This window comes from Salmo salar, chromosome 05 (assembly GCF_965601325.2).
Source record: "Salmo salar chromosome 05, fSalSal1, whole genome shotgun sequence".
Classification (NCBI taxonomy): domain Eukaryota; kingdom Metazoa; phylum Chordata; class Actinopteri; order Salmoniformes; family Salmonidae; genus Salmo; species Salmo salar.
The window spans coordinates 20,838,525-20,865,763 of NC_138295.1; the positions used below are offsets into that span (position 1 = coordinate 20,838,525).

Here is a 27,239-nt window from a genome sequence, read left to right on the forward strand (position 1 = left end):
AGAGCGTGATCACACAGTGGTCCGGAACAGCTGATGCTCTCATGCATGCCTCAGTGTTGCTTGCCTTGAAGCGAGCATAGAAGTGATTTAGCTCCTCTGGTAGGCTCGTGTCACTGGGCAGCTCGCGGCTTTGCTTCCCTTTGTAGTCTGTAGTAGTTTGCAAGCCCTGCCACATAAGACGAGCGTCGGAGCCGGTGTAGTATGATTCAATCTTAGCCCTGTATTGACGCTTTGCCTGTTTGATGGTTCGTCGCAGGGCATAGCAGGATTTCTTGTAAGCTTCCGCGTTAGAGTCCCGCACCTTGAAAGCGGCAGCTCTACCCTTTAGCTTAGTGCGAATGTTGCCTGTAATCCATAGCTTTTGGTTGTGGTATGTACGTGCAGTCACTGTGGGGACGACGTCCTCGATGCACTTATTGATAAAGCCAGTGACTGATGTGGTGTACTCCTCAATGCCATCGGAAGAATCCCGGAACATGTTCCAGTCTGTGCTAGCAAAACAGTCCTGTAGTTTAGCATCTGCTTCATCTGACCACTTTTTTATAGACCGAGTCACTGGTGCTTCCTGCTTTAATTTATGCTTGTAACCAGGAATCAGGAGGATAGAGTTGTGGTCGGCTTTACCAAATGGAGGGCGAGAGAGAGCTTTGTACGCCTCTCTGTGTGTGGAGTACACAGTATAATTTTTTTCCCTGTGGTTGCACATTTAACATGTTGATCGAAATTTGGTAGACCTGATTTAAGTTTCCTTGCATTAAAGTCTCCGGCCACAAGGAGCGCTGCCTCTGGGTGAGTGGTTTCCTGTTTGCTTATTGCCTTATACAGCTGACTGAGTGCGGTCTTACTGCAAGCATCTGTCTGTGGTGGTAAATAAACAGCCACGAAAAGTATAGCTGAAAACTCTCTAGGCAAGTAGTTTGGCCTGCAATTTATCACAATATACAGTCGAGGCCAAAAGTTTTAGGTATGACAAATATTAATTTTCAGAAAGTCTGCTGCCTAGTGTCTTTAGATATTTTGGTCAAATGTTACTATGGAATATTGAAGTATAATTACAAGCATTTCATAAGTGTCAAAGGCTTTTATTGACAATTACATGAAGTTGATGCAAAGAGTCAATATTTGCAGTGTTGACCATTCTTTTTCAAGACCTCTGCAATCCGCCCTGGCATACTGTCAATTAACTTCTGGGCCACATCCTGACTGATGGCAGCCCATTCTTGCATAATCAATGCTTGGAGTTTGTCATAATTTGTTCCCCGAGCCATTTAGTTATCACTTTTGCCTTATGGCAAGGTGCTCCATCATGCTGGAAAAGGCATTGTTCGTCACCAAACTGTTCCTGGATGGTTGGGAGAAGTTGCTCTCGGAGGATGTGTTGGTACCATTCTTTATTCATGGCTGTGTTCTTAGGCAAAATTGTGAGTGAGCCCACTCCCTTGGCTGAGAAGCAACCCCACACATGAATTGTCTCAGGATGCTTTACTGTTGGCATGACACAGGACTGATGGTAGCGCTCACCTTCTCCGGACAGGATTTTTTACGAATGCCCCAAACAATCGGAAAGTGGATTCATTCACTTTACCCCAGTCCTCAGCAGTCCAATCCCTGTACCTTTTGCAGAATATATGTCCCTGATGTTTTTCCTGGAGAGAAGTGGCTTCTTTGCTGCCCTTCTTGACACCAGGCCATCCTCCAAAAGTCTTTGCCTCACTGTGCGTGCAGATGCACTCATACCTGCCTGCTGCCATTCCTGAGCAAGCGCTGTACTGGTGGTGCCCCGATCCCGCAGCTGAATCAACTTTAGGAGACGGTCCTGGCGCTTGCTGGACTTTCTTGGGCGCTCTGAAGCCTTCTTCACAACAATTGAACCACTCTCCTTGAAGTTCTTGAAGATCTGATAAAGTGTTGATTTAGTTGCAATCTTACTATATCATAAGGTGAATGCACCAATTTGTAAGTCGCTCTGGATAAGAGCGTCTGCTAAATGACTTAAATGTAAATGTACTAGCAGCAATATCCTTGCCTTTGAAGCCCTTTTTGTGCAAAGCAATGATGACGGCACGTGTTTCTTTGCAGGTAACCATGATTGACAGAGGAAGAACAATGATTCCAAGCACCATCCTCCTTTTGAAGCTTCCAGTCTGTTATTCGAACTCAATCAGCATGACAGAGTGATCTCGAGCATTTTCCTCGTCAACACTCACACTTGTGTTAACGAGAGAATCACTGACATGATGTCAGCTGGTCCTTTTGTGGCAGGGCTGAAATGCAGTGGAAATGTTTTTGGGGGATTCAGTTCATTTGCATGGCAAAGAGGGACTTTGCAATTAATTGCAATTCATCTGATCACTCTTCATAACATTCTGGGGTATATGCAAATTGCCATCATACAAACTGAGGCTGCAGACTTTGTGAAAATTAATATTAGTGTCATTCTCAAAACTTTTGGCCATGACTGTACTCTACTTCAGGCGAGCAAAATCTAGAGACTTCCTTAGAATTTGTGCACCAGCTGTTGTTTACAAATATGCAGAGACCCCCCCCCCCCCCCTCGTCTTACCGGAGTGTGCTGTTCTATCTTTCCGGTGCAGTGTATATCCCGCTAGCTGAATATCTATGTCGTCATATTGACTATAAATACACCAGGAAATCAGCTCCAAGTGATTTTAATTTATGAAATCTGTTACCAAGTATTCCCACATTTAATAGAGAGACGTGTTTGTATAGAAATGTAAGCAAGGTTTGAAATGATTATGTTTTAGTCAAACATTATATCTGTTTGGGCTCCTTGCGTCAATTTGCAGTCTACACATTTTCCGTTGTCATGTTATCCCCCCGACCAACTGCTAAAAAAATCGTCCCGTGGTTGAATCTAGTTGATGATCCCTGGCCTAGGCTATTACCCCTAAACATAGACATTTTCCACACTGAAAATATGCAAAAACATTAGTTTGATAAAGACAAAGAGCTTATTTTCATCAGAATCATTAAGCCTAGGCCTACTCACCAAATAGATTGTCTTGGCCATAATTCATCCCCATGCAGTGTTCAATTTAGAATTGTTAATCCATTTACAAAATTCCAAGGAACAGGCATAATAAACTCAATCAAAACGTCTGTCTGTCGAAAATAAGGGGGGGGGGCTTTGGATCACTTCTGGGTGTAAGCGAATGAGTGATGTGCGTTGGGAACAATTCTGGCTGTATCCAAGGCACAGCCAATCGTTCACATAACAACAGAATGCAGCACACGACTGAGGAGAGAAGAGACAACCAATTTGTTAGTTACAGAATCAGTGTGCGCTCTGGAAAGACAGCAGAGAGTGCAAAGGCAGTTTGCCAGTTACAGCATTGCGTCCCCTGAACGATAATGAAGAGGTAGGTGAGAAGCCTGACCACGGAGACGGGGGGTGAGAAGGTGATGAAGTGTACTTCATGAGCTGTAACCGAAAAACAACTGGCATTTGTAAAGTTTGAGGTGAGGGAGAAAGTGTGGTGGAACAAGTATTATTAGCATTGCTAAGTATCTTGCTAGCTGGATCGAATTCTCCTTTAGCTAGCCAGAGAAATGTAGATAAATGTACAAATATTTTTTCCAGTTATATTTTTTGGGGCCCTTTTTCTCCCCAATTGGTAGTTACGGTCTTGTCCCATTGCTGCAACTCCCATACGGACTCGGGATAGGCGAAGGTCGAGAATCCTCAGAAACATGACCCTGCCAAGCCGCACTGTTTCTTGACACACTGCTCGCTTAACCCGGAAGCCAGCCGCACCAATGTGTCGAAGGAAACACTGTACAACTGCCGACCGTGTCAGCGTCCATGCGCCGGCTCACCACAAGAGTCGCTAGAGTACGATGTGACAAGGACATCCCGGCCGGCCAAACCCTCCCCTAACACGAACAATGCTGGGCCAATTGTGCACCGCCTCATGGATCTCCCGGTCGCGGCCGTCTGCAACACAGCCCGGGATCGAACCCAGGTCTGTAGTGACGCCTCAAGCACTGCAATGCAGTGCCTTAGACCGCTGCACCACTCGGGAGGCCCTTAAAAGTAGCTTTTTATAGCTTCCTTTTTTTTTCTTTGAGTAGAGTACTCTGGGGAAACAAATCAAAAATCATGTGAGTACTCGAACAGTCAAAAAAGGTAAAATGCCCATCCCTATATAAAATACATCAAACACATGGGTTCCATTCCATTCGCTCCTTTCCAGCCATTATTATGAGCCGTCCTCCCCTCAGCAGCCTACACTGACACACACAGATTCAGACATAGCCACCACTATGAAAGTTAAGCAGGTGCCATCATTTTTTCCCAACGAAGACATAGCTAACCCACTCACTGTAACATCTGTTTGTTTAGATATTATAGAGCTACATAAACTGTTTTGGGGGGAGCACCAACACTAACTACACTATTCATAGAATTACATTAATTCACTCACAATAGCCTTTTGAACCCTTTGTTTTTTCTCTTTTATCCCCAGCCACCCAAGAGACCTAGGCGTAAAGCTGCATCCCAGGCCAGCCCAAATCCCAGCACCACCTCCACCCCACCAGCCCGTTCCCCTCAGCCACCGCAGCCTTCCCTGGGGAGAACCAGGCAGCTCGGCTCCCCCAGGCGAGAGCGAGAGAGGAGGGGGAACCAGGGCATGAGCGCTGGGGATATGTATGAGGCTGTGAGGTCTGGAAAGAGTGCTATGGTGGTGAGAGAGGGAGTGAGGTATTGGTGTGGGGGGAGAAAAAAAGACAATAGGTAGTGGGAGGGATGACGGGGAAATGAAGCCTTTACAGCCCAGAATGGGGGTGATTATCATGCACTGTCGTTAGCTGACAGATCTGACCCTACTAAGGCCCTTTGATGTAGAGAGGTAGGAGAGCCTTTGGGTCACATAGTCAATGATTGACAGCTCATGGTCAATGAAGGCTTCTCATGGAGTCACTTAGAAATGTCCTTGTTTTTTAAAGGAAAGCACATTTTTTTGTCCATTTAAAATAACATCAAATTGGTCAGAAATACAGTGTAGACATTAATGTTGTAAATGACTATTGTAGCTGGAAACGGCAGATTTGTTATGGAATATCTACATAGGCGTACAGAGGCCCATTATCAGCAACCGTCACTCCTGTGTTCCAATGGCTCGTTGTGTTAGCTAATTAAGCCAAGTTTATCATTTTAAAAGGCTAATTGATCATTAGCAATTATGTCAGCACAGGCGAAAACTGTTGTCCTGATTAAAGAAGCAATACATCTGGCCTTTAGACTAGTTGAGTATGTGGAGCATCAGCATTTGTGGGTTTGATTACAGGCTCAAAATGGCCAGAAACAAAGAACTTTCTTCTGAAACTCGTCAGTCTATCCTTGTTCTGAGAAATGAAGGCTATTCCAGACGAGAAATAGCCAAGAAACGGAAAATCTCATACAACGTGGTGTACTACTCCCTTCACAGAACAACGCAAACTGACTAACTAGAATAGAAAGAGGTGTGGGAGGCCCCGATGCACAACTGAGCAAAAGGAGAAGTACATTAGTGTCAGCAACGTTTTTATTTGTTGGCTTTATGTAGGCAATTTTTACATAGTTGACAATGGCAATAGAAGTTACTTTTTAGGTTTGTATCATTTAGATTTGGATAGAATTTTTATTAACCACATGACAATGATTTTGAGATATGAAGACGTTATTATAAGTTCAATGAAACTGTCACGAAAATGTGCATATGAAAAACATAACTGGCACACAGATCGGTAGAACTGGTAAGATAAATTGTCATTCAACATGAAAAAGGTTGCCGACTCCTCGTGTAGCCTATTACCGGCAACTTCAGGAGAGTAATGGCAGAATCTGCAAAAGCCAGCAGGAGAGAGAGGAGAATAGTTGGGTCAGGTTAAACTTTTTTTCTTCTGGTTATCAAGATCTCTTGCGCCCTCTTGAGGCATTTGTCTTATTTCATCAAACCATAAGCTTAATGCATACAGTTGATCTTATTCAAACACATAGGCTGTATGTGGAAAAATACACTTTTAAAAGAACAGACGACTTTCGGTCGACTAAGATTTTTTTTTAGTCAGGTACAGCCCTTCTCTGCTTATACTCTGCTGTCCTAGGGAGTTGGAGAGACTGCGCGGGAGAAGATGATAGACAGAAAATATGGTTAGAGGTTAAAGGGGAAAGGGATGACAGTGTATATACCCATTTCGGTTTAGGGAATGATAATTAAAAAGGAAGGGAGGAGGGCGTTAACTGGTAAGAAAGGAGTAACTGTAATCGCCACATAATGATGACAGTTTGGACTTTGTACGCTGCTCTCCCCTCATTGGCTGTGGCCTCCCTGTCAATCTCCAGGCGGTGGTGGACGAGTGGCTAGACGGCTACAAGCAGGACCGGGAGGCAGGCCTACTGGAGCTCATCAACTTCATCGTTCAGTGCTGTGGCTGCAAAGGTCAGGGGTTGCAAGGGTGTCTGAGAGACGGAGAGGGCAGGGGGTGATTGGGGTCTGGGGTCACTGGATTTTCTTTTAACCTGATCCCCAGAAAAGCCATTGATTAGCACTCTGTCTATTGATTTCTGGGCCGGCTAACAATGCAAGGACCAGCGTCAAGCGGCCTGTCATTTCAGTGTATACTTACACTGGTCTATGGATGGATGAAAGACTGATGAAGAAAGTTATGGGGGATGGAGGTTTAAAACACATCATGTATTTAGCACTGGGTTTCACATCCAATTTTTTGTTCATTAACAAATATTAGTTTGTGTTAGCGTTTCATGTTTAGAGAAAATGAACTGCTTGTATGCTAGGGCCAGGTGATGTCAGCTTTGATTCTCCTCACCAGGGTTGTGTTATTAGGATGCAATGGAAAACGTTTAAAAATGTTTTGCAACACAAAATGAAAATGAGCTTTTCTTAACGGATAAGTCCAGGTAGTCGCTTTCGTCCGTTTCTTGTCTAATGAACACAACCCTCCTCCTTAGGTGTGGTGAGCAGAGAGATGTTTGACGGCATGCAGAACGCTGAGATCATCAGCACACTGACCAAAGAGTTCAATGAGGTGAGAGAGCAGGAACACCTTTTGGGACCAAGTCAGAGTTGAACTTTAGAGTTTTTTTTATTGTGTTTTACACTTATCTCTTTGCGGCTCAAGTAAAGTGCCCTGGGTTTGAGAAAAGCTTTATATGAATGATATCATTATTATTTCTTTGGAACAATGTTATTCAATTATATTTCCCACAGCTAATTTACACAACATTGAGCCCAAAACTAAGGAGATATTTTTATCCCTCATATCTCCTACTCTCCTCCCCAACACAGGACTCTGTGAACTACCCCCTGTGCTCCCCTGGCCCCCAGTGGCGTAAGTTCCGGGCTGGCGTGTGTGAGTTTGTGCAGGTGCTGGTGCGCTCCTGCCAGAACAGCCTTCTCTACGACGAGTACCTCTTCTCCGCCCTGCTGGCCCTGCTCACCGGCCTGTCTGACTCCCAGGTCAGGGCCTTCAGACACACCAGCACCCTCATCGGTGAGACACGGGACAGCCACCGCATATTGACCACAGTAGTGTTTTTGTTGAGTCCCAGCACACACTCATTGGTTCAATGTATTTACCAGCTCGGTGGGTCGGTCGGTGGGTCGGTCGGTCGGTGGGTCTGTCTGTCTGTCTGTCTGTCTGTCTGTGTGCATGACCATATTTTGGGGCATATGTCTGGCCCTGTGTGTCCATTCCTGTATGTAACTGTGTCCCCTCCCCCTAGCGATGAAGCTGATGACTGGTATAGTGGAGGTAGCAGTGATGGTGTTTGCCCAGATTAAGACCACCCAGAGACGGTACGACGTGGAGAGGAGCAAGCGTGCCGAACACAGAGCCTCAGAGAGGCTGGAGGAACTACAGGCCACCATCAGCGAGGTAACGCGCGCCACACACACACACACCCTGATTCGGCTCATCTTCAGCACATCCCTACACATTCTGTTCATTCTCTCTTGTGTGTGTGTGTGTGTGTGTGTGTGTGTGTGTGTGTGTGTGTGTGTGTGTGTGTGTGTGTGTGTGTGTGTGTGTGTGTGTGTGTGTGTGTGTGTGTGTGTGTGTGTGTGTGTGTGTGTGTGTGTAGCTGCGGGAGCACCAGGAGGAGCTGTCCTCCATGATGAATGCTACGTTTCGGGGTGTGTTTGTGCACCGCTACCGGGACCGTGTAGCTGAGATCAGGGCCGTATGTATCGAGGAGATGGGCGTGTGGCTCCGCGAAAACCCCGGAGACTTCCTCAACGACGGATATCTCAAGTACCTGGGCTGGACCCTGCACGACAAGGTGGGCAGGCAGACAGACGCCCAACTAGTGTTGTCACGATAGCAACATTTTACTAATGATACAATAACAGGCCAAGTATCACGATACCGAGGAGTAAAAAAAAAAACAGTGGCCTAGCGTGCTGTTCACCCTGTCCCCCAGACGCTTGTTCCCATTTTCAAAACGTTAAGCGCATGTGCTACACAAAAAACCTGCCACTGATATTCACACTAATACCCAATACAACACGTTGAAAATAACTTCAAACTTTTCACTTTATAATAGAATACTGCATAGAATCGCTAATTTGCTGATATTTGCAAAGGCCTAGCTGTAATTTGGCTGGAGGAATGGGAGGAAGGAATATACATGCATAATGATCTGCATGTCATTGTGTCAGTAAGGGGAAAACATTGCATGAAACCTCTACTCTCTCATTAAACACACTACCTCCCTCACACACTCTTTCTGTCTCCCTTTCTCTCATAAACACACACAACTTTCTCCCAACAAACATACACACTGCAAATAGAATGTAAGTAGCACCAGAAAGAGATATATTTTTGATATAGTTAGCCTTATACGACTATAGTTAGCCTTGTTTTTATGGGTCAATTGTGCGCCGCCCTATGGGACTCCCAATCACGGCCGCTTGTGATACAGCCTGGAATCGAACCAGGATGTCTGTAGTGACGCCTCAAGCACCGAGGTACAGTGCCTTAGACCGTTGCGCCACTCGGGAGCCCTTATCTGACTATAGTGAGTTCTATATGAATATAGTTAATCCCTATATGACTATAGTTAGCCCCTATATGACTATAGTTAGCCCCTATATGACTATAGTTAGCCCCTATATGACTAGAGTTAGCCCCTATATGACTAGAGTTAGCCCCTATATGACTAGAGTTAGCCCCTATATGACTAGAGTTAGCCCCTATATGACTAGAGTTAGCCCCTATATGACTAGAGTTAGCCCCTATATGACTAGAGTTAGCCCCTATATGACTAGAGTTAGCCCCTATATGACTAGAGTTAGCCCCTATATGACTAGAGTTAGCCCCTATATGACTAGAGTTAGCCCCTATATGACTAGAGTTAGCCCCTATATGACTAGAGTTAGCCCCTATATGACTAGAGTTAGCCCCTATATGACTAGAGTTAGCCCCTATATGACTATAGTTAGCCCCTATATGACTATAGTTAGCCCTATATGACTAGAGTTAGCCCTATATGAATCCTACCTTTCAACAACATCTCATGAGTAGCAGACCCTTCTTCTTTCTTGCTGTGCCAAGCTGCAAGCATGCCTGTCGCAAATCTGTTTTTCCTTTCTGGCACTGCTGCGTGACAGTGAACTTGCAACGCCTATCAGACTGGCCTGTGCTCTTGGTTATGCCAGGGAATAAATTATATACAATGTATCAACTGCTAGCTCTGCTTGCTGCTCCAATGTATCAAATGTTACAACAGAAGACTGACCAGGGTCTACATCCCCCATCGCCACCACGGCTAAAATTATATTTTAAAAACTGATGGAAGAATAGATGCACAACAAGTGGACAGAGAAAAGCAGGTGAGTGATGGCTGGAAGGGGAAGCAGGTGAGTGATGGCTGGAAGGAGAAGCAGGTGAGTGGTGGCTGGAAGGGGAAGCAGGTGGTGATGGCTGGAAGGGGAGGCAGGTGAGTGATGGCTGGAAGGGGAAGCAGGTGGTGATGGCTGGAAGGGTAAACAGGTGGTGATGGCTGGAAGGGGAGGCAGGTGAGTGATGGCTGGAAGATGAAGCAGGTGAGTGATGGCTGGAAGGGGAGGCAGGTAAGTGATGGCTGGAAGGGGAAGCAGGTGTGTGATGGCTGGAAGGGGAAATAGGTGGTGATGGCTGGAAGGGGAGGCAGGTGAGTGATGGCTGGAAGGGGAAGCAGGTGGTGATGGCTGGAAGGGGAGGCAGGTGAGTGATGTCTGGAAGATGAAGCAGGTAGCAGGTGCCTGGAAGGGGAGGTAGGTGAGTGATGGCTGGAAGGGGAAGCAGGTGGTGATGGCTGGAAGGGGAGGCATGTGAGTGATGGCTGGAAGATGAAGCAGGTGAGTGATGGCTGGAAGGGGATGCGGCTGGCTGATAACAGCTGCCGCACGTGAGATGTGCATGAAAGTAAAGTGGATATTATTAGACAGGTGCATACAAGAGACTAGTTGCTCGTTGCTTAAAATAATTTAAGTTGAACGTATAAACAATTGACTTTATAAGCATTTTATAACAGGCGCCAGCGGGTTCTATAGATCGGTAGGGCCGAAAAAGTTGGTAGTATATGAAACGATACTACGGTATTCTAAAATGTTGGTATCATGAAGTTTTGGTAAGCGATAATACCGCGGCACACTACACGCAACACAGGCACACTCGGGGTGATATTTTCCCTGTCTAAATGGTCTATTAGCCACAAACATTCTATCTAGTGGAATATCTTACAAATTTGCTTTGAAAGATGACAATGATATGGTGTCTATTTATCCAGATTGAAAGTAAACAGTGCAAGAATGTGTTGCATGTGGTGTGAGAGTGTGCTCTTCCCCCACAGCAAGGCTCAGTGCGTCTGCAGTGTGTGCGGGCCCTGCAGGGCCTCTACAAAGAGAAGGACTTAATTGGACGCCTAGAGCTTTTCACCAGCAGGTTTAAGGTAGGTCTCCCTCTGCATCTCTTTATCTGGTCTCTCCAGATAAAGAGATGCTCTATCTCTTTCTGTTTCTTTATCTGTTTCTCTCTCGCTCTTTGTTTCTCTCTCGTTCTTTCTCTCTCTCTCTCCCCCTTTGTTTTTGTCAGTCTCCCACAGTTTTTTCTGTCCTTCACTGTCATCTTTCAATGTGTCCGTCCTTAGGTGGGCACTCCACCATCACTAAGCGTGTGTGTGTGTGTGTGTGTGTGTGTGTGTGTGTGTGTGTGTGTGTGTGTGTGTGTGGGGGTGTGTGTGTGTGTGTGTGTGTGTGTGTGTGTGTGTGTGTGTGTGTGTGTGTGTGTGTGTGTGTGTGCCCTCGCATTTTGGACACTCACAATACAGGATGCAGGTTACGTCACCATATCAACTATACCTCTAAACAATAGCCATTTGCAGTGGTATTTTCACCCTCTCTGTCCCAGTTTGTGGTAACCATTTGTGGTAGGGTTGTCATGATTCCAGTATCACGATGCTACGATACCAGATATCCCATGGCAAAAAAACAGTAAAAGATGGCGCCGGAGAACAAGGCTGACGTTTTACGTATTCCTAACCAATTGTGTTTTGTTTTTTGTTTTCTTTTTAGTTTCTTTGCATTGTTTGTAACTTATTTTTTTACTTATTTTGTACATAATGTTGCTGCTACCGTCTCTTATGACCGAAAATAACTTCTGGGCATCAGAACTGGGACTACTCACTACGGACTGGCAGAATCCTTTTTTTCCTTTAACGAGCCCGACGTGAATGAAATACTGCTTCCCCGGGAACGGACCCAGATCCCCGTCATTTGCGTGAAGAGAAGGCGAAGAAAAAGGGGCCAGAGGGCGGCGGGCTGCCTTCTGAGAATCCGTAGGTGATCTAATAAACCCCCACTTCCTTCCATTCTGCTAGCAAACGTGCAATCTTTGGAAAATGAAATCTATGACCTACGTGGAAGATTAAACTACCAACGGGACATTCAAAACTGTAATATCTTATGCTTCACGGAGTTGTGGCTGAACGACGACATTATCAACATACAGCTGGCTGGTTCTACGCTGTATCGGCAGGACAGAACAGCGGCGTCTGGTAAGACAAGGGGCGGCGGACTATGTATTTTTGTAAATAACAGCTGGTGCACGATATCTAAGGAAGTCTCAAGGTTTTGCTCGCCTGAGGTAAAGTATCTCATGATATGCTGTAGACCACACTATCGAGTTTTCATCTGTATTTTTCGTAGCTTTCTACATACCACCACAGACTGATGCTGGCACTAAGACCGCACTGAATGAGCTGTATTCCACCATAAGCAAACAGGAAAACGCTCACCCAGAGGCGGCGCTCCTAGTGACCGAGGACTTTAATGCAGAGAACCTTAAATCCTTCTTACCAAATTTCTATCAGCATGTTAAATATGCAACCAGAGGAAAAAAAACTATGGACCGCCTTTATTCCACACAGAGACGCATTCATTAGAATCCAAGAAGGCGTAGCAGTAGGACGTGTGCGTTTCTCTTTGTCTTAAACCGTGTTTTATCCCGTGTAAATAGCCAGTCTTTTTTGTATATATCTTAATCTCACATTCTATCTACGAACTAAATATACTTTCCTGCAACCCGCCTCACCCAATGTGGTACGGATCTGCTATTTTTATTCCTTATAACTGGAACTTCCATCAGGAGCTAGCCAGCTAACTAGCTACTAGTCTTTGTTAGCCACAGCTAGCGGGCTTCACCTTTTTCTCGGTCACCAGCCAGCCTTAGCTCGGACAATACCTGCCAGTCTGCACAGCGCAATATCAACCCAGAGCATATCGGACTGCTTCTCTCTACCTGCCGCTCTGGATCATTACACCAGATCATTGCAGCTAGCTAGCTGCAAACGAGTGGCTACTGTTAGCTAACGCCTCTGTCCCGAAGCAAGCACCATTTAGCCTTGAGCTAGCATCGAGCTAGGCCCATATACCAGCTAATTCTAGGGCTACAATACCTCCTTTGCCAATTGGCCTGGACCCTTCATTGTCGACACGGAGCCCCGCCGATCCATCACGACTGGACTGCTGACGTGATCGCCCGATGTGGTCTCAACAGGCTATTCTGTTACGATTATCTCAGCTCACTGGTCACCATAGCAGCACACACCCGCAGCATGTGTGCCTTACCTCCCTAATCTTCCTACATTTGCACACACTGTATATTCATTTTTCTATTGTGTTATTGACTGTACGTTTGTTAATCACATGTGTAACTGTGTGTTTTGTGTTGCACTACTTTGCTTTATCTTGGCCAGGTCGCTGTTGTAAATGAGAACTTGTTCTCAACTGGCCTACCTGGTTAACTTCTTGCGGATTAGTGGGAGAATACCGTCCCATTTCGACAATTTCCGGTGAAATACTATAAATATTAAACTTTCATGAAATCACAAGTGCAATACATCAAAATAAAGCTTAATTTGTTGTTAACCTGTTAGGGCTAGGGGGCAGTATTGACACGGCCGGATAAAAAACATACCCGATTTAATCTGGTTACTACTCCTGCCCAGTAACTAGAATATGCATATAATTATTGGCTTTGGATAGAAAACACCCTAAAGTTTCTAAAACTGTTTGAATGGTGTCTGTGAGTATAACAGAACTCATATGGCAGGCAAAAACCTGAGACGATTCTATATGGGAAGTGGCCTGTCTGACAAGTTGTTGTTCATCTGGGCTCTTTTTATTGAAGACTGAGGATCTTTGCTCTAACGTGACACTTCCTACGGCTCCCATAGGCTCTCAGAGCCCGGGAAAAAGCTGAACGATATCGAGGCAGCCTCTGGCTGAAACACATTATCGCTTTTGGCAAGTGGCCGATCAGAGTACTATGGGCTTAGGCGCGTGCACGAGTCGACCCCGTGCTTTATTTTCTTTCGTCTGTTTACATTTACATTTTACATTTAAGTCATTTAGCAGACGCTCTTATCCAGAGCGACTTACAAAATGAACCTAAATGCAGATTCCCGGTCGGTATATTATCGCTTTTTTAAGAGAAAAATGGCATAAAAATGGATTTTAAACAGCGGTTGACATGCTTCGAAGTACGGTAATGGAATATTTAGACCTTTTTTGTCACGAAATGCGTCATGTTCGTAACCCTTATTTACACTTTAGGATAGTGTCTTGAACGCACAAACAAAACTATGGATTATTTTGAACCAAACCAACATTTGTTATTGAAGTAGAAGTCCTGGGAGTGCATTCTGACGAAGAACACCAAAGGTAATAACATTTTTCTTATAGTAAATCTGACTTTGGTGAGTACTAAACTTGCTGGGTGTCTAAATAGCTAGCCCTGTGATGCCGGGCTATCTACTGAGAATATTGCAAAATGTGCTTTCACCGAAAAGCTATTTTAAAATCGGACATATCGAGTGCATAGAGGAGTTCTGTATCTATAATTCTTAAAATAATTGTTATGCTTTTTGTGAACGTTTATCGTGAGTAATTTAGTAAATTCACCGGATGTTTGCGGGGGGTATGCTAGTTCTGAACGTCACATGCTAATGTAAAAAGCTGGTTTTTGATATAAATATGAACTTGATTGAACAAAACATGCATGTATTGTATAACATAATGTCCTAGGTGTGTCATCTGATGAAGATCATCAAAGGTTAGTGCTGCATTTAGCTGTCTTCTGGGTTTTTGTGACATTATATGCTAGCTTGAAAAATGGGTGTCTGATTATTTCTGGCTGGGTACTCTGCTGACATAATCTAATGTTTTGCTTTCGTTGTAAAGCCTTTTTGAAATCGGACAGTGTGGTTAGATTAACGAGAGTCTTGTCTTTAAAATGCTGTAAAATAGTCATATGTTTGAGAAATTGAAGTAATCGCATTTCTAAGGTATTTGAATAACTCGCCACAGGATTCCACTGGCTGTTACGTAGGTGGGACGATTTCGTCCCGCCGGCCCTAGAGAGGTTAATCCAGCCGCCGTGTCAGATTTCAAAAAGGCTTTACAGCGAAAGCAAACCATGCGATTATCTGAGGACAGCGCCCAGTACACAAATGCATAACAAATCATTTTCAACCAGGGAATTGCGACACGAAAGTCAGAAATAGCGATATAATATTTGCCTTACCTTTGAAGATCTTCTTCTGTTGGCACTCCAAAAGGTCCCAGTTAATTTACAAATGGTCCTTTTGTTCTATAATGTCCTTTATATCCATAAAAACTCAGTCTAGCTGGCGCGCTTCAGTCAATAATCCACTCGGTTTCCCTCCTTCAAAATGCATACAAAATGAATCCTAAACGTTACCAGTAAACTTATCCTAACAAGTCAATCAATGTTTATAATCAGACAATAGGTACCCTAATACGCAAATAAATGATACAATTTAAGACAGAGAATCGTTATTGTCTTTACCGGAGAAAAATACCAAAGAACGCACTCGCATTCACGTGCTTGGAAACGCTACAGCCAGAATGGGAGCCACCTAGAAAAACTACAATTTCTGGCTAATTTTTCCAAAAACCAGCCTGAAACTCTTTCTAAAGACTGTTGTCATCTAGTGGAAGCCCTAGGAAATGCAATCGGGCACGATTTTGCCTTATTATAAAAGTGCCGGCCATTGAAATCAGTGGTAGGATGACATTTTTTGGGGGAGGATGGTGTGTCCTAGGGGTTTCGCCTGCCATTTCAGTTCTGTTATACTCACAGACATTATTTTAACAGTTTTAGACACTTTAGAGTGTTTTCTATCCAAATCTACCAATTATATGCATATCCTAGCTTCTGGGCCTGAGTAGCAGGCAGTTTACTTTGGGCACGCTTTTCATCCGGACGTCAAAATACCGCCCCCTATCCCAAAGAAGTTAAATAAAGGTAAAATTAAATTAAAGAAAGAAATGTAAATAAAAAAATACAAAGCTCTCCCTCGCCCTCCATTTTGCAAATCTGACCATAATTCTATTCTCCTGATTCCTGCTTACAAACAAAAATTAAAGCATTAAGCACCAGTGACTCAAATCAGTAAAAAAGTGGTCAGATGAAGCAGATGCTAAGCTACAGGACTGTTTTGCAAGCACTGACTGGAATATGTTCCGCTGTTCCTCCAATGACATTGAGGAGTACACCACATCAGTCATTTGCTTCATCAATAAGTACATCAATGATGTCCCCCCCCACAGTGACTGTACGTACGTACTTACCCCAACCAGAAGCCATGGATCCGCACTGAGCTAAAGGCTAGAGCTGCCGCTTTCAAGGAGCGGTACTCTAACCCGGAAGCTTATAAGAAATCCTGCTATGCCCTCCAACGAACCATCAAATAGTCAATGCAGGACTAATATCGAATCGTACTACACCGGCTCTGACGCTCGTCGGATGTGGCAGGGCTTGCAAACCCTTACAGACTACAAAGGAAAGCACAGCTGAGAGCTGCCCAGTGACAGAAGCCCACCGGACGAGCTAAACTACTTCTATGTTCGCTTCGAGGCAAGTAACACTGAAACATGCATAAGAGCACCAGCTGAACCGGATGACTGTGTGATCACGCAGCCGCAGCCGATGTGAGTAAGACCTTTAAACCATTCAACATTCACAAGGCCTCTGGGCTAGATGGATTACCAGGACGTGTACTGCGAGCATGCGCTGACCAACTGGCAAGTGTCTTCACTGACATTTTCAACCTCTCCCTGTCCGAGTCTGTAATACCAACATGTTTTAAGCAGACCATCATTGTCCGTGTGCCCAAGAACACTAAGGTAACCTGCCTAAATGACAACCGACCTGTAGCACTCACGTCTGTAGCCATGAAGTGCTTTGAAAGGCTGGTCATGGCTCACATCAACACCATTATCCCAGAAATCCTAGACCCACTCCAATTTGTGCCCTAACAGACACAGATGATGTAATCTCTATTGCACTCCCAACTGCCCTTTCCCACCTGGACACAAGGAACACCTATGTGGGAATGCTATTCATTGACTACAGCCCAGCGTTCAACACCATAGTGCCCTCAAAGCTCATCACTCAACTAAGGACCCTGGCACTAAACACCTCCCTCTGCAACTGGATCCTGGACTTCCTGACGGGCCGCCCATAGGTGGTGTGGGTAGGTAACAACACATCCGCCACGCTGATCCTCAACACAGGGGCCCCTCAGGGGTGCGTGCTGGGTCCCCTCCTGTACTCACTTTTCGCTCATGACTGGACGGCTAGGCATGACTCCAACACCATCATTAAGTTTGCTGATGACACAACAGTGGTAGGCCTGATCACCGACAACAACGAGACAGCCTTTAGGGAGGTCAGAGACATGACCGTGTGGTGCCAGAACAACAATCTCTCCCTCAACATGATCAACACGAAGGAGATGATTGTGGACTACAGCAAAAAGAGGACAGAGCACGCCCCCATTCTCATCGATGGGGCTGTAGTGGAGCAGGTTGAGAGCTTCAAGTTCCTTGGTGTCCACATCACCAACAAATTAACATGGTCCAAGCACACCAAGACAGTCGTGAAGAGGGCACAACAAAACCTATTCCTCAGGAGACTGAAAAGATTTGGCATGGGTCCTCAGATCCTCAAAAGGTTCTACAGCTGCACCATCGAGAGCATCCTGACTGGTTGCATCACTGTCTGGTATGGCAACTGCTCAGCCTCCGACCGCAAGGCATTACAGAGAGTAGTTTATACGGCCCAGTACATCACTGGGGCCAAGCTTCCTGCCATCCAGGACCTATATACTAGGCAGAGGAGGGCCCTAAAAATTGTCAAAGACTCCAGTCATCCTAGTCATATATTTCTCTCTGCTCCTGCACGTAATGCGGTACCGGAGCACCAAGTCTAGGTCCAAGAGGCTTCTAAACAGCTTCTACCCCCAAGCCATAAGACTCCTGAACTGCTAATCAAATGGCTACCCAGACTATTTGCATTGCGCCCCCCCCCCCCCCCCCCCCCCTTTATTTTACACCGGTGTTACTCTCTGTTATTATCATCTATGCATAGTCACTTTAATAACTACCTACATGTGCTTATTGTGTCAACTAACCGGTGCCCCCGCACATTGAGCCTGTACCAGTACCCCCCCCCCGTGTATAGTCTCGCTATTGCTATTTTATTGCTGCTCTTTAATTACTTGTTACTTTTATTTCTTATTCTTACTCATATTTTTTTTAATCTGCATTGTTGGTTAGGGGCTTGTAAGTAAGCATTTCACTGTATGGTCTAGTACACCTGTTGTATTTGATCACATGTGACTAATACAATTTGATTTGAAAACAGGAATTAGACTAAACTCGATGGTCCTATTAAAACCTACTGTATGTAAATTGTGGGTGCTATTGCTTGCCAATTGAACTAATGTTACTCTAGGTGACAACATAATGCTGCTTGTTTCTAACATTAGGACTGTTTTCTTCAAGAAAATAAATCTGCTTCATGTTTTGTTTCCTTGCCGCGATACTTCCGAATATCGCGATACTGGTATCGTGACAACCCTAATTTGTGGTATTTTAACTCTGTACATATTGCAGTTTGCAGGTTTTGTTTGTGTTTAGAACAGATGGTTAATAGTCAATTCTCAAACATGTCAGTTCAAATGGCTTCATAAACCCCTTCAAGCCCCATGTGTTGCATGAGATAGTGGCTGTTTATTCCTTGGCTTAGTGAAATTGGACAGCTCCATCCTTTCTGTTGTCTTTGTGTGTGTGTGTGTGTGTGTGTGTGTGTGTGTGTGTGTGTGTGTGTGTGTGTTTCTGTTTAGGAGAGGATGCTCTGCATGGTGCTAGACAAGGACCCAGACGTGGCGGTGGAAGCTGTCCAGCTGCTGCTGCTCCTCCAACAGTGAGGTGTGTGTGTGTGTGTGTGTGTGTGTGTGTGTGTGTGTGAGAACGTCTGCCAGCAAGTGTTTGCCGTTATGGAATTCTGTAGTGTGTAACTGTGTTGTGGCTATGTGAATTTCTTGTATGTGTTTATTTTTTGGTTCACACAGTAGTAGATTGATGTGTATGCTCATGCGGGAGTGTGTGGCATTTACTCTGTAAATAATGTGTGTGTGTGCGCAGAAGGACAGAGGAGGGCTTGTCCGAGGAGGAGTGTAGCCATGTGTATCCTTTGGTGTTTGCCTCCCGCAGAGGCCTGGCATCTGCTGCTGGTGCCTTCCTCTACCACAAGTCAGTCATCTCTCCATCCTTAAACCATCTCTAACTCTCTCCATCCTCTCTCCGTCCCACATGATATCCCTTTATCCTCTAGCCATCCCTACCACTTTCACTTAAAAATATCAATCTATCTTGTGTGTGTCAGGCTGTGTAGTGCAATGAGCAGCGAGCCACAGGAGGCAGACATGGGCAGTCGCCGGGCCTCCTTCTTCAACCTGCTGGTCACCTTTTACATCCAGAGTGAGGTAAAGCGTACTACTACATTGCTGCCTGCCATAAGATGAGGGACAGAGTCTGACAGACCAACCAAGCTGTACACCTCAATGCTTATTGTTATTGTTCAATGTATGGTTATTTTGACCCTTAATTATTGTTGTTACTGTTGTCCAGTTGACAATATTGATTATTGTTATTTTAATTATGTTAATATTGTAAATCTCCAAAATAAGCTTTGGCAATATGTACACCACTGTTCAAAGGTTTGGGGTCACTTAGAAATGTCCTTGTTTTTGAAAGAAAAGCACATTTCTTTGTCCATTGAAATAACATCAAATTTATCAGAAATACAGTGTAGACATTGTTAATGTTGTAAATGACTATTGTAGCTGTAAACGGCAGATTTTCTATGGAATATCTACACAGGCGTACAGAGGCCCATTATCAGCAACCATCACTCCTGTGTTCGAAGTTTATCATTTTAAAAGGCTAATTGATCTTTAGAAAACCCTTTTGCAATTATGTTAGCACAGCTGAAAACTGTTGTTCTGATTAAAGAAGCAGTAAAACTGGCCTTCTTTAGACTAGTTGAGTATCTGGAGCATCGGCCTTTGTGGGTTCGATTACAGGCTCAAAATGGCCAGAAACAAAGAACTTTCTTCTGAAACTCATCAGTCTATTCTTGTTCTGAGAAATTAACCTGTTATGGCTAGGGGGCAGTATTTTCACAGCCGGATAAAAAACGTACCGGATTTAATCTGATTATTACTCCTGCCCAGAAACTAGAATATGCATATAAGTATTAGCTTTGGATAGAAAACACTCCAAAGTTTCTAAAACTGTTTGAATGGTGTCTGTGAGTATAACAGAACTCATTTGGCAGGCCAAAACCTGAGAAGATTCCATGCAGGAAGTGCCCTGTCTGACAATTTCTTGCCCTTCTTGATTATCTCTATCCATTACAGAGGATCTCTGCTGTTACGTGACACTTCCTACGGCTCCCATGGGCTCTCAGAAGGCGGCAAAAAGCTGAATCGTGGCTTTGCAGGCTCTGGCTGAAAAAAAGTAGCGCGTTTGGATAGTGGCTGGTTACAGTACTGTGAGACTCAGGCGCGTGCCCGCGTCGACCCCATGCTCTTTCTTTCGTCTGTTTACCTAAACGCAGATTCCCGGTCGGAATATTATCGCTTTTTTACGAGAAAAATTGCATAAAAATTTATTTTAAACAGCGGTTGACATGCTTCGAAGTACGGTAATGGAATATTTAGAAATCTTTTGTCACGAATTGCGCCATGCTCGTGACCCTTATTTACACTTCGGATAGTGTCTTGAACGCACGAACAAAACGCCGCTGTTTGAACATAACTATGGATTATTTTGAACCAAACCAACATTTGTTATTGAAGTAGCAGTCCTGGGAGTGCATTCTGACGAAGAACACCAAAGGTAATCAAACTTTTGTAATAGTAAATCGGAGTTTGGTCAGGGCTAAACTTGGTCGGTGTCTAAATGGCTAGCCGTGATGGCTGGGCTATCTACTGAGAATATTGCAAAATGTGCTTTCACCGAAAAGCTATTTTAAAATCGGACATATCGAGTGCATAGAGGAGTTCTGTATCTATAATTCTTAAAATAATTGTTATGTTTTTTGTGAACGTTTATCGTGAGTAATTTAGTAAATTCACCGGATGTTTGCGGGGGGTATGCTAGTTCTGAACGTCACATGCTAATGTAAAAAAGCTGGTTTTTGATATAGGAACTTGATTGAACAAAACATGCATGCATTGTATAACATAATGTCCTAGGGTTGTCATCTGATGAAGATCATCAAAGGTTAGTGCTGCATTTAGCTGTGGTTTTGTTTTTTGTGACATTATATGCTAGCTTGAAAAATGGGTGTCTGATTATTTCTGGCTGGGTACTCTGCTGACATAATCTAATGTTTTGCTTTCGCTGTAAAGCCTTTTTGAAATCGGACAGTGTGGTTAGATTAACGAGAGTCTTGTCTTTAAAATGCTGTAAAATAGTCATATGTTTGAAAAATTGAAGTTTTCTGATTTTAGAGGAGTTTGTATTTGCGCCACGCCCATCGTTGGATATTGGAGCAGGTGTTCCGCTAGCGGAACGTCTAGATGTAAGAGGTTAAGGCTATTCCATGCGAGAAATTGCCAAGAAACTGACGATCTCGTACAGCGCTGTGTACTACTCCCTTCACAGAACAGCGCAAACTGGCTCTAACCAGAATAGAAAGAAGAGTGGGAGGCCCCGGTGCACAACTGAACAAGTGGACAAGTACATTATAGTGTTTAGTTTGAGAAACAGACGCCTCACAAGTCCTCAACTGGCAGCTTCATTAAATAGTACCCGCAAAACACCAGTCTCAACGTCAACAGTGAAGCGGTGACTCCAGGATGCTGGCCTTCTAGGCAGAGTTGCAAAGAAAAAGTCATATCTCAGACTGGCCAATAAAAATGTAATATTAAGATGGGCAAAAGAACACGGACACTGGACAGAGGAAGATTGGAAAAAAGTGTTTGAGGTGTTCGGATCACAAGGAAGAACATTCGTGAGACATAGAAAAATGAAAAGATGGTGGAGGCAATGTGATGGTCTGGTGGTGCTTTGGTGGTAAAGTGGGAGATTTGTACAGGGTAAAAGGGATCTTGAAGAAGGAAGGCATTTTGCAACGCCATGCAATACCCTGTGGACAGCGCTTAATTGGAACCAATTTCCTCCTAAAACAGGACAAAGACCAGCTCCAAACTATGCAAGAACTATTTAGGGAAGAAGCAGTCAGGTGGTATTCTGTCTGTAATGGAGTAGCCAGCACAGTCAACACAATTATTATTTCAATTAAAAATCATAATTTATAACCTTGTCAACATCTTGACTATATTTCCTATTAATTTTGCAACTCATTTCATGTATGTTTTCATGGAAAACAAGGACATTTTTAAGTGACTTCAAACTTTTGAACCGTAGTGTACATTGTTCCGTCATGCCAGTAAAGCGAATTGAATTGAAGAAATATGCTGCGCTCTCTCTCCTGTCTCTCTCTCAATTCAATTGAAGGGCTTTATTGGCATGCGAAACATATGTTAACATTGCCAAAGCAAGTGAACTAGATAATTAACAAAAGTTAAGTAAACAATAAAATTGAGAAGTAAACATTACACTCACAAGAATTACAAAAGAATAAAGACATTTCAAAGGTCATATTATGTGCAGATAGTTAAAGTACAAGGGAAAATAAATAAACATAAATATGGGTTATATTAGCAATGGTTTTTGTTCTTCACTGGTTGCCCTTTCCTTGTGGCAACAGGTCACAAATCTTGCTGCTGTGATTGCACACTGTGGTATTTCACCCAAAAGACATGGGAATTTATCAAAACTGGGTATGTTTTCTAATTCTTTGTGGATGTGTGTAATCTGAGTGAAATGTGTCTCTAATATGGTCATACATTTGTCAAGAGGTTAGGAAGTGCAGCTCAGTTTCCACCTCATTTCCACCCCCTTCTGATGACCAGGTGGCGAATCGCATCTCTGCATGTCTGGCAGACATATCAGTGTGGATGACGGATCACCACCTCAAGCTGAACCTTGGCAAGACGGAGCTGCTTTTCCTCCCGGGGAAGAACTGCCCGTTCCATGATCTCGCCATCACGGTTGACAACTCCATTGTGTCCTCCTCCCAGAGTGCTAAGAACCTTGGCGTGACCCTGGACAACACCCTGTCGTTCTCCACTAACATCAAGGCGGTGACCCGATCCTGTAGGTTCATGCTCTACAACATTCGCAGAGTACGACCCTGCCTCACACAGGAAGCGGCGCAGGTCCTAATCCAGGCACTTGTCATCTCCCGTCTGGATTACTGCAACTCACTGTTGGCTGGGCTCCCTGCCTGTGCCATTAAACCCCTACAACTCATCCAGAACGCCGCAGCCAGTTCTCTCACGTTACCCCGCTCCTCCGCTCTCTCCACTGGCTTCCAGTTGAAGCTCGCATCCGCTACAAGACCATGGTGCTTGCCTACGGAGCCGTGAGGGGAACGGCACCTCCGTACCTTCAGGCTCTGATCAGTCCCTACACCCAAACGAGGGCACTGCGCTCATCCACCTCTGGCCTGCTGGCCCCCCTACCTCTGAGGAAGCACAGTTCCCGCTCAGCTCAGTCAAAACTGTTCGCTGCTCTGGCACCCCTATGGTGGAACAAGCTCCCTCACGACGCCAGGACAGCGGAGTCAATCACCACCTTCCGGAGACACCTGAAACCCCACCTCTTTAAGAAATACCTGGGATAGGATAAAGTAATCCTTCTAACCCCCCCGCACCCCCCCTAAAATATTTAGATGCACTATTGTAAAGTGGTTGTTCCACTGGATATCATAAGGTGAATGCACCAATTTGTAAGTCGCTCTGGATAAGAGCGTCTGCTAAATGACTTAAATGTAAATGGGTAGTGTGCACATATCCTGTCTTCTCTTGAGAGCCAGGTTGGCCTACAGCGACCTTTCTCAATATTAAGGCTATGCTCACTGAGTCTGTACATAGTCAAGGCTTTTCTTAAGTTTGGGTCAGTCACTGTTACGGGCAAATAGCATTATAGTATGCTCGGTTTTTTTGTTAATTCTTTCCAATGTGTCAAATAATTGACTTTTTGCTTTCTTGTGATTTGGTTGGGTCTAATTGTGTTGCTGTCCTGGGGCTCTGTGGGGTCTGTTTGTGAGCAGATCCCCAGGACCAGCTTGCTTAGGGGACTCTTCTCCAGGTTCATCTCTCTGTAGGTGATGGCTTTGTTATGTAATGTTTGGGAGTCTCTTTTCTGGATTTTGATAATTAGTGGGTATCGGCCATATTCTCCTCTGCATGCATTATTTGGTGTTTTATGTTGTACACAGAGGACATTTTTGCAGAATTCTGCATGCAGAGTCTCAATTTGGTGTTTGTTCCATTTTGTGAATTCTTGGTTGATGAGTGGACTCCAGACCTCACAACTATACAGGGCAATGGGTTCTATAACTGATTCATGTATTTTTTGCTAGATCCTAATTGGTCTGTCAAGTTTTATGTTCCCTTTGATGGCATAGAAGGCCCCTTTTGCCTTGTCTCTCAGCTCGTTCACAGCTTTGTGGAAGATGCCTGTGGTGCTGATGTTTAGAATCTGTGCTGAATATCTAGGTGCTGCTGTAGGCCCTCTCTCTCTCTCCCCCCTGTCTCTCCTGTGTCTCTCTCTCCTGTCTCTCTCTCCTGTCGCGCTCTCTCTCCTGTCGCGCCTCTCTCCTGTGTGTGTCTCTCTCTCTCCTGTCTCTCTCTCTCCTGTGTCTCTCTCTCCTGTGTCTCTCTCTCCTGTGTCTCTCTCTCCTGTGTCTCTCTCACCTGTGTCTCTCTCTCCTGTGTCTCATATTCAATACAGTTTCTGGGTCAAACACTTTTGCCTGGCTTAATTAATACAAATATTATAAAAACGTTTGAAATAAATAGCTTTTCCTTTTCAGTTTATTAGGTCATTGAAAATGTCAGTTTAGTTCCGGAATTTACTGATAACATACTCTCCCTTTCATTCCTCCCCCTCTTTTCTCCCTTTCGATGTTTCTGAATCTCCCTCCCTCCCCCTGTCTCTGTGTCAGTTCCATGAGCATGGGGCCTACCTGGTGGACAGTCTATGGGGTGTAGCAGGCTCTGAGCTGAGGGACTGGGACACCATGACATCACTGCTGGTACAGGAGGCTGACCAGGGACAAGGTACAGAGTTGGTTTAATGTTTACCTGACAACGACCATGCCGGTCGAAACGTTGCATTTCAATCACTCATAGCTCCTAAATGATCAGTTATTCTGAGCAAATTGTGAGCGGACATGTTGTTGTAAACCACTGGTAATGGACGTTGTTGCTGTAAACCACTGGTAATGGACGTTGTTGCTGTAAACCACTGGTAATGGACGTTGTTGCTGTAAACCACTGGTAATGGACATTGTTTTTGTAAACCACTGGTAATGGACATTGTTGCTGTAAACCACTGGTAATGGACATTGTTTTTGTAAACCACTGGTAATGGACATTGTTTTTGTAAACCACTGGTAATGGACATTATTGTTGTAAACCACTGGTAATGGACATTGTTTTTGTAAACCACTGGTAATGGACATTGTTTTTGTAAACCACTGGTAATGGACATTATTGTTGTAAACCACTGGTAATGGACGTTGTTGCTGTAAACCACTGGTAATGGACATTATTGTTGTAAACCACTGGTAATGGACATTGTTTTTGTAAACCACTAGTAATGGACATTGTTTTTGTAAACCACTGGTAATGGACATTGTCTTTGTAAACCACTGGTAATGGACATTATTGTTGTAAACCACTGGTAATGGACGTTGTTGCTGTAAACCACTGGTAATGGACATTATTGTTGTAAACCACTGGTAATGGACATTATTGTTGTAAACCACTGGTAATGGACATTGTTTTTGTAAACCACTGGTAATGGACATTGTCTTTGTAAACCACTTGTAATGGACATTATTGTTGTAAACCACTGGTAATGGACGTTGTTGCTGTAAACCACTGGTAATGGACATTATTGTTGTAAACCACTGGTAATGGACATTGTTGTTGTAAACCACTGGTAATGGACATTGTTTTTGTAAACCACTGGTAATGGACATTGTCTTTGTAAACCACTGGTAATGGACATTGTTTTTGTAAACCACTGGTAAAAAATGTTCACTCTCTACCCTTGCCCCCTCTTCTTCTTTTCTGCTTTTCTTTCCTCGAATGCCCTCATCTTTTTCCCTCCCTCTTCTCTTTCTTCCCTCTCCCTCCTTCCCCGACTGTCCTCTTTCTATCCCTCACCTCGTTCTCCTTCCCTCATTCTCTCCCCCCTCCATCCCTCCTTCCATCTTCCTCCCCATCCCTCCCCCTCGCTCTCTCTGTGTGTCAGGTCTGGTGGATGAGGAGGAGGGGGCGTTGATAGAGTTGATGATGTGTGCTGTCAGACAGGCAGCTGAAGGACACCCGCCTGTAGGAAGAGCTCAGGCCAAGAAGGTGACCACCACCAACACTAAACCATCAGACAGGAAAAAGACTGCAGGGTCACTAAATTGCATTGACGAGAGTGCGTGCGTGTTTTTATTTTTAATTATTTTGATTTTAAATTTAAAAAAAATATATATTTTTTTTTAGATCCTGAGCATGAAGGATAAGAAGACCCAAGCCCAGGACAAGAGACGCATCACCACCCATTTTATCACCCTCCTGCCCCAGCTGCTGGCCAAGGTAGTGACAAAGAGTATCTTGATACCGCTGCATGATAAACCATTAGAAATGGATCCTAACACACCTGTCACTCAAACCCATCAACACATATACCAGGGAAGGTATTCAGACCCCTTGACTTTTTCCAAAAATGTTTAGGTTACAGCCTTATTCTAAAAAAAATATATATATTTTTTAATCCTCATAAATCTACACACAATAACCCAGAATGACAAAGCAAAAACAGGTTTTTATAAAGGTTTGCTTATTTATTAAAAATGTAAAATCACATTTACATAAGGTTTCAGACCCTTTACTCAGTACTTTGTTGAAGCACCTTTGGCAGCGATTACAGCCTTGAGTCTTATTGGGTATGACACTACAAGCTTGACACATCTGTATTTGGGGAGTTTCTCCCATTCTTCTCTGCAGATCCTCTCAAGCTCTGTCAGGTTCGATGGCAAGCCTTGCTTTTCAGGTCTCTCCAGAGATGTTCGATAGTGTTCAAGTCCCGAAGCCACCCCTGCGTTGTCTTGGCTGTGTATTTAGGGTCATTGTCCTGTTGGAAGGTGAACCTTCGCCCCAGTCTGTGGTTCTGAGCACTCTGGAGCAGGTTTTCATCAAGGATCTCTGTGCTTTGCTCTGTTCATCT

The 27,239-nt window shown here is 44.3% G+C and overlaps 1 protein-coding gene across 1 annotated transcript in view; it reads left to right on the forward strand.

The window, feature by feature from the left end:
• The window catches only part of stag3 (STAG3 cohesin complex component), a 51,862-nt gene that overhangs the window by 9,799 nt on the left and 14,824 nt on the right, over window positions 1–27,239 (forward strand). Inside the window, exons 4-16 of the mRNA XM_014199154.3 lie at window positions 4,488–4,706; window positions 6,347–6,443; window positions 6,974–7,050; window positions 7,311–7,515; window positions 7,748–7,899; window positions 8,105–8,302; window positions 10,856–10,954; window positions 18,716–18,795; window positions 19,017–19,124; window positions 19,258–19,357; window positions 24,958–25,072; window positions 26,274–26,377; window positions 26,516–26,608. Of these exons, the coding sequence (XP_014054629.3) occupies window positions 4,488–4,706; window positions 6,347–6,443; window positions 6,974–7,050; window positions 7,311–7,515; window positions 7,748–7,899; window positions 8,105–8,302; window positions 10,856–10,954; window positions 18,716–18,795; window positions 19,017–19,124; window positions 19,258–19,357; window positions 24,958–25,072; window positions 26,274–26,377; window positions 26,516–26,608 (1,647 nt within the window). The remainder of the gene's footprint in view (window positions 1–4,487; window positions 4,707–6,346; window positions 6,444–6,973; window positions 7,051–7,310; window positions 7,516–7,747; window positions 7,900–8,104; window positions 8,303–10,855; window positions 10,955–18,715; window positions 18,796–19,016; window positions 19,125–19,257; window positions 19,358–24,957; window positions 25,073–26,273; window positions 26,378–26,515; window positions 26,609–27,239) is intronic.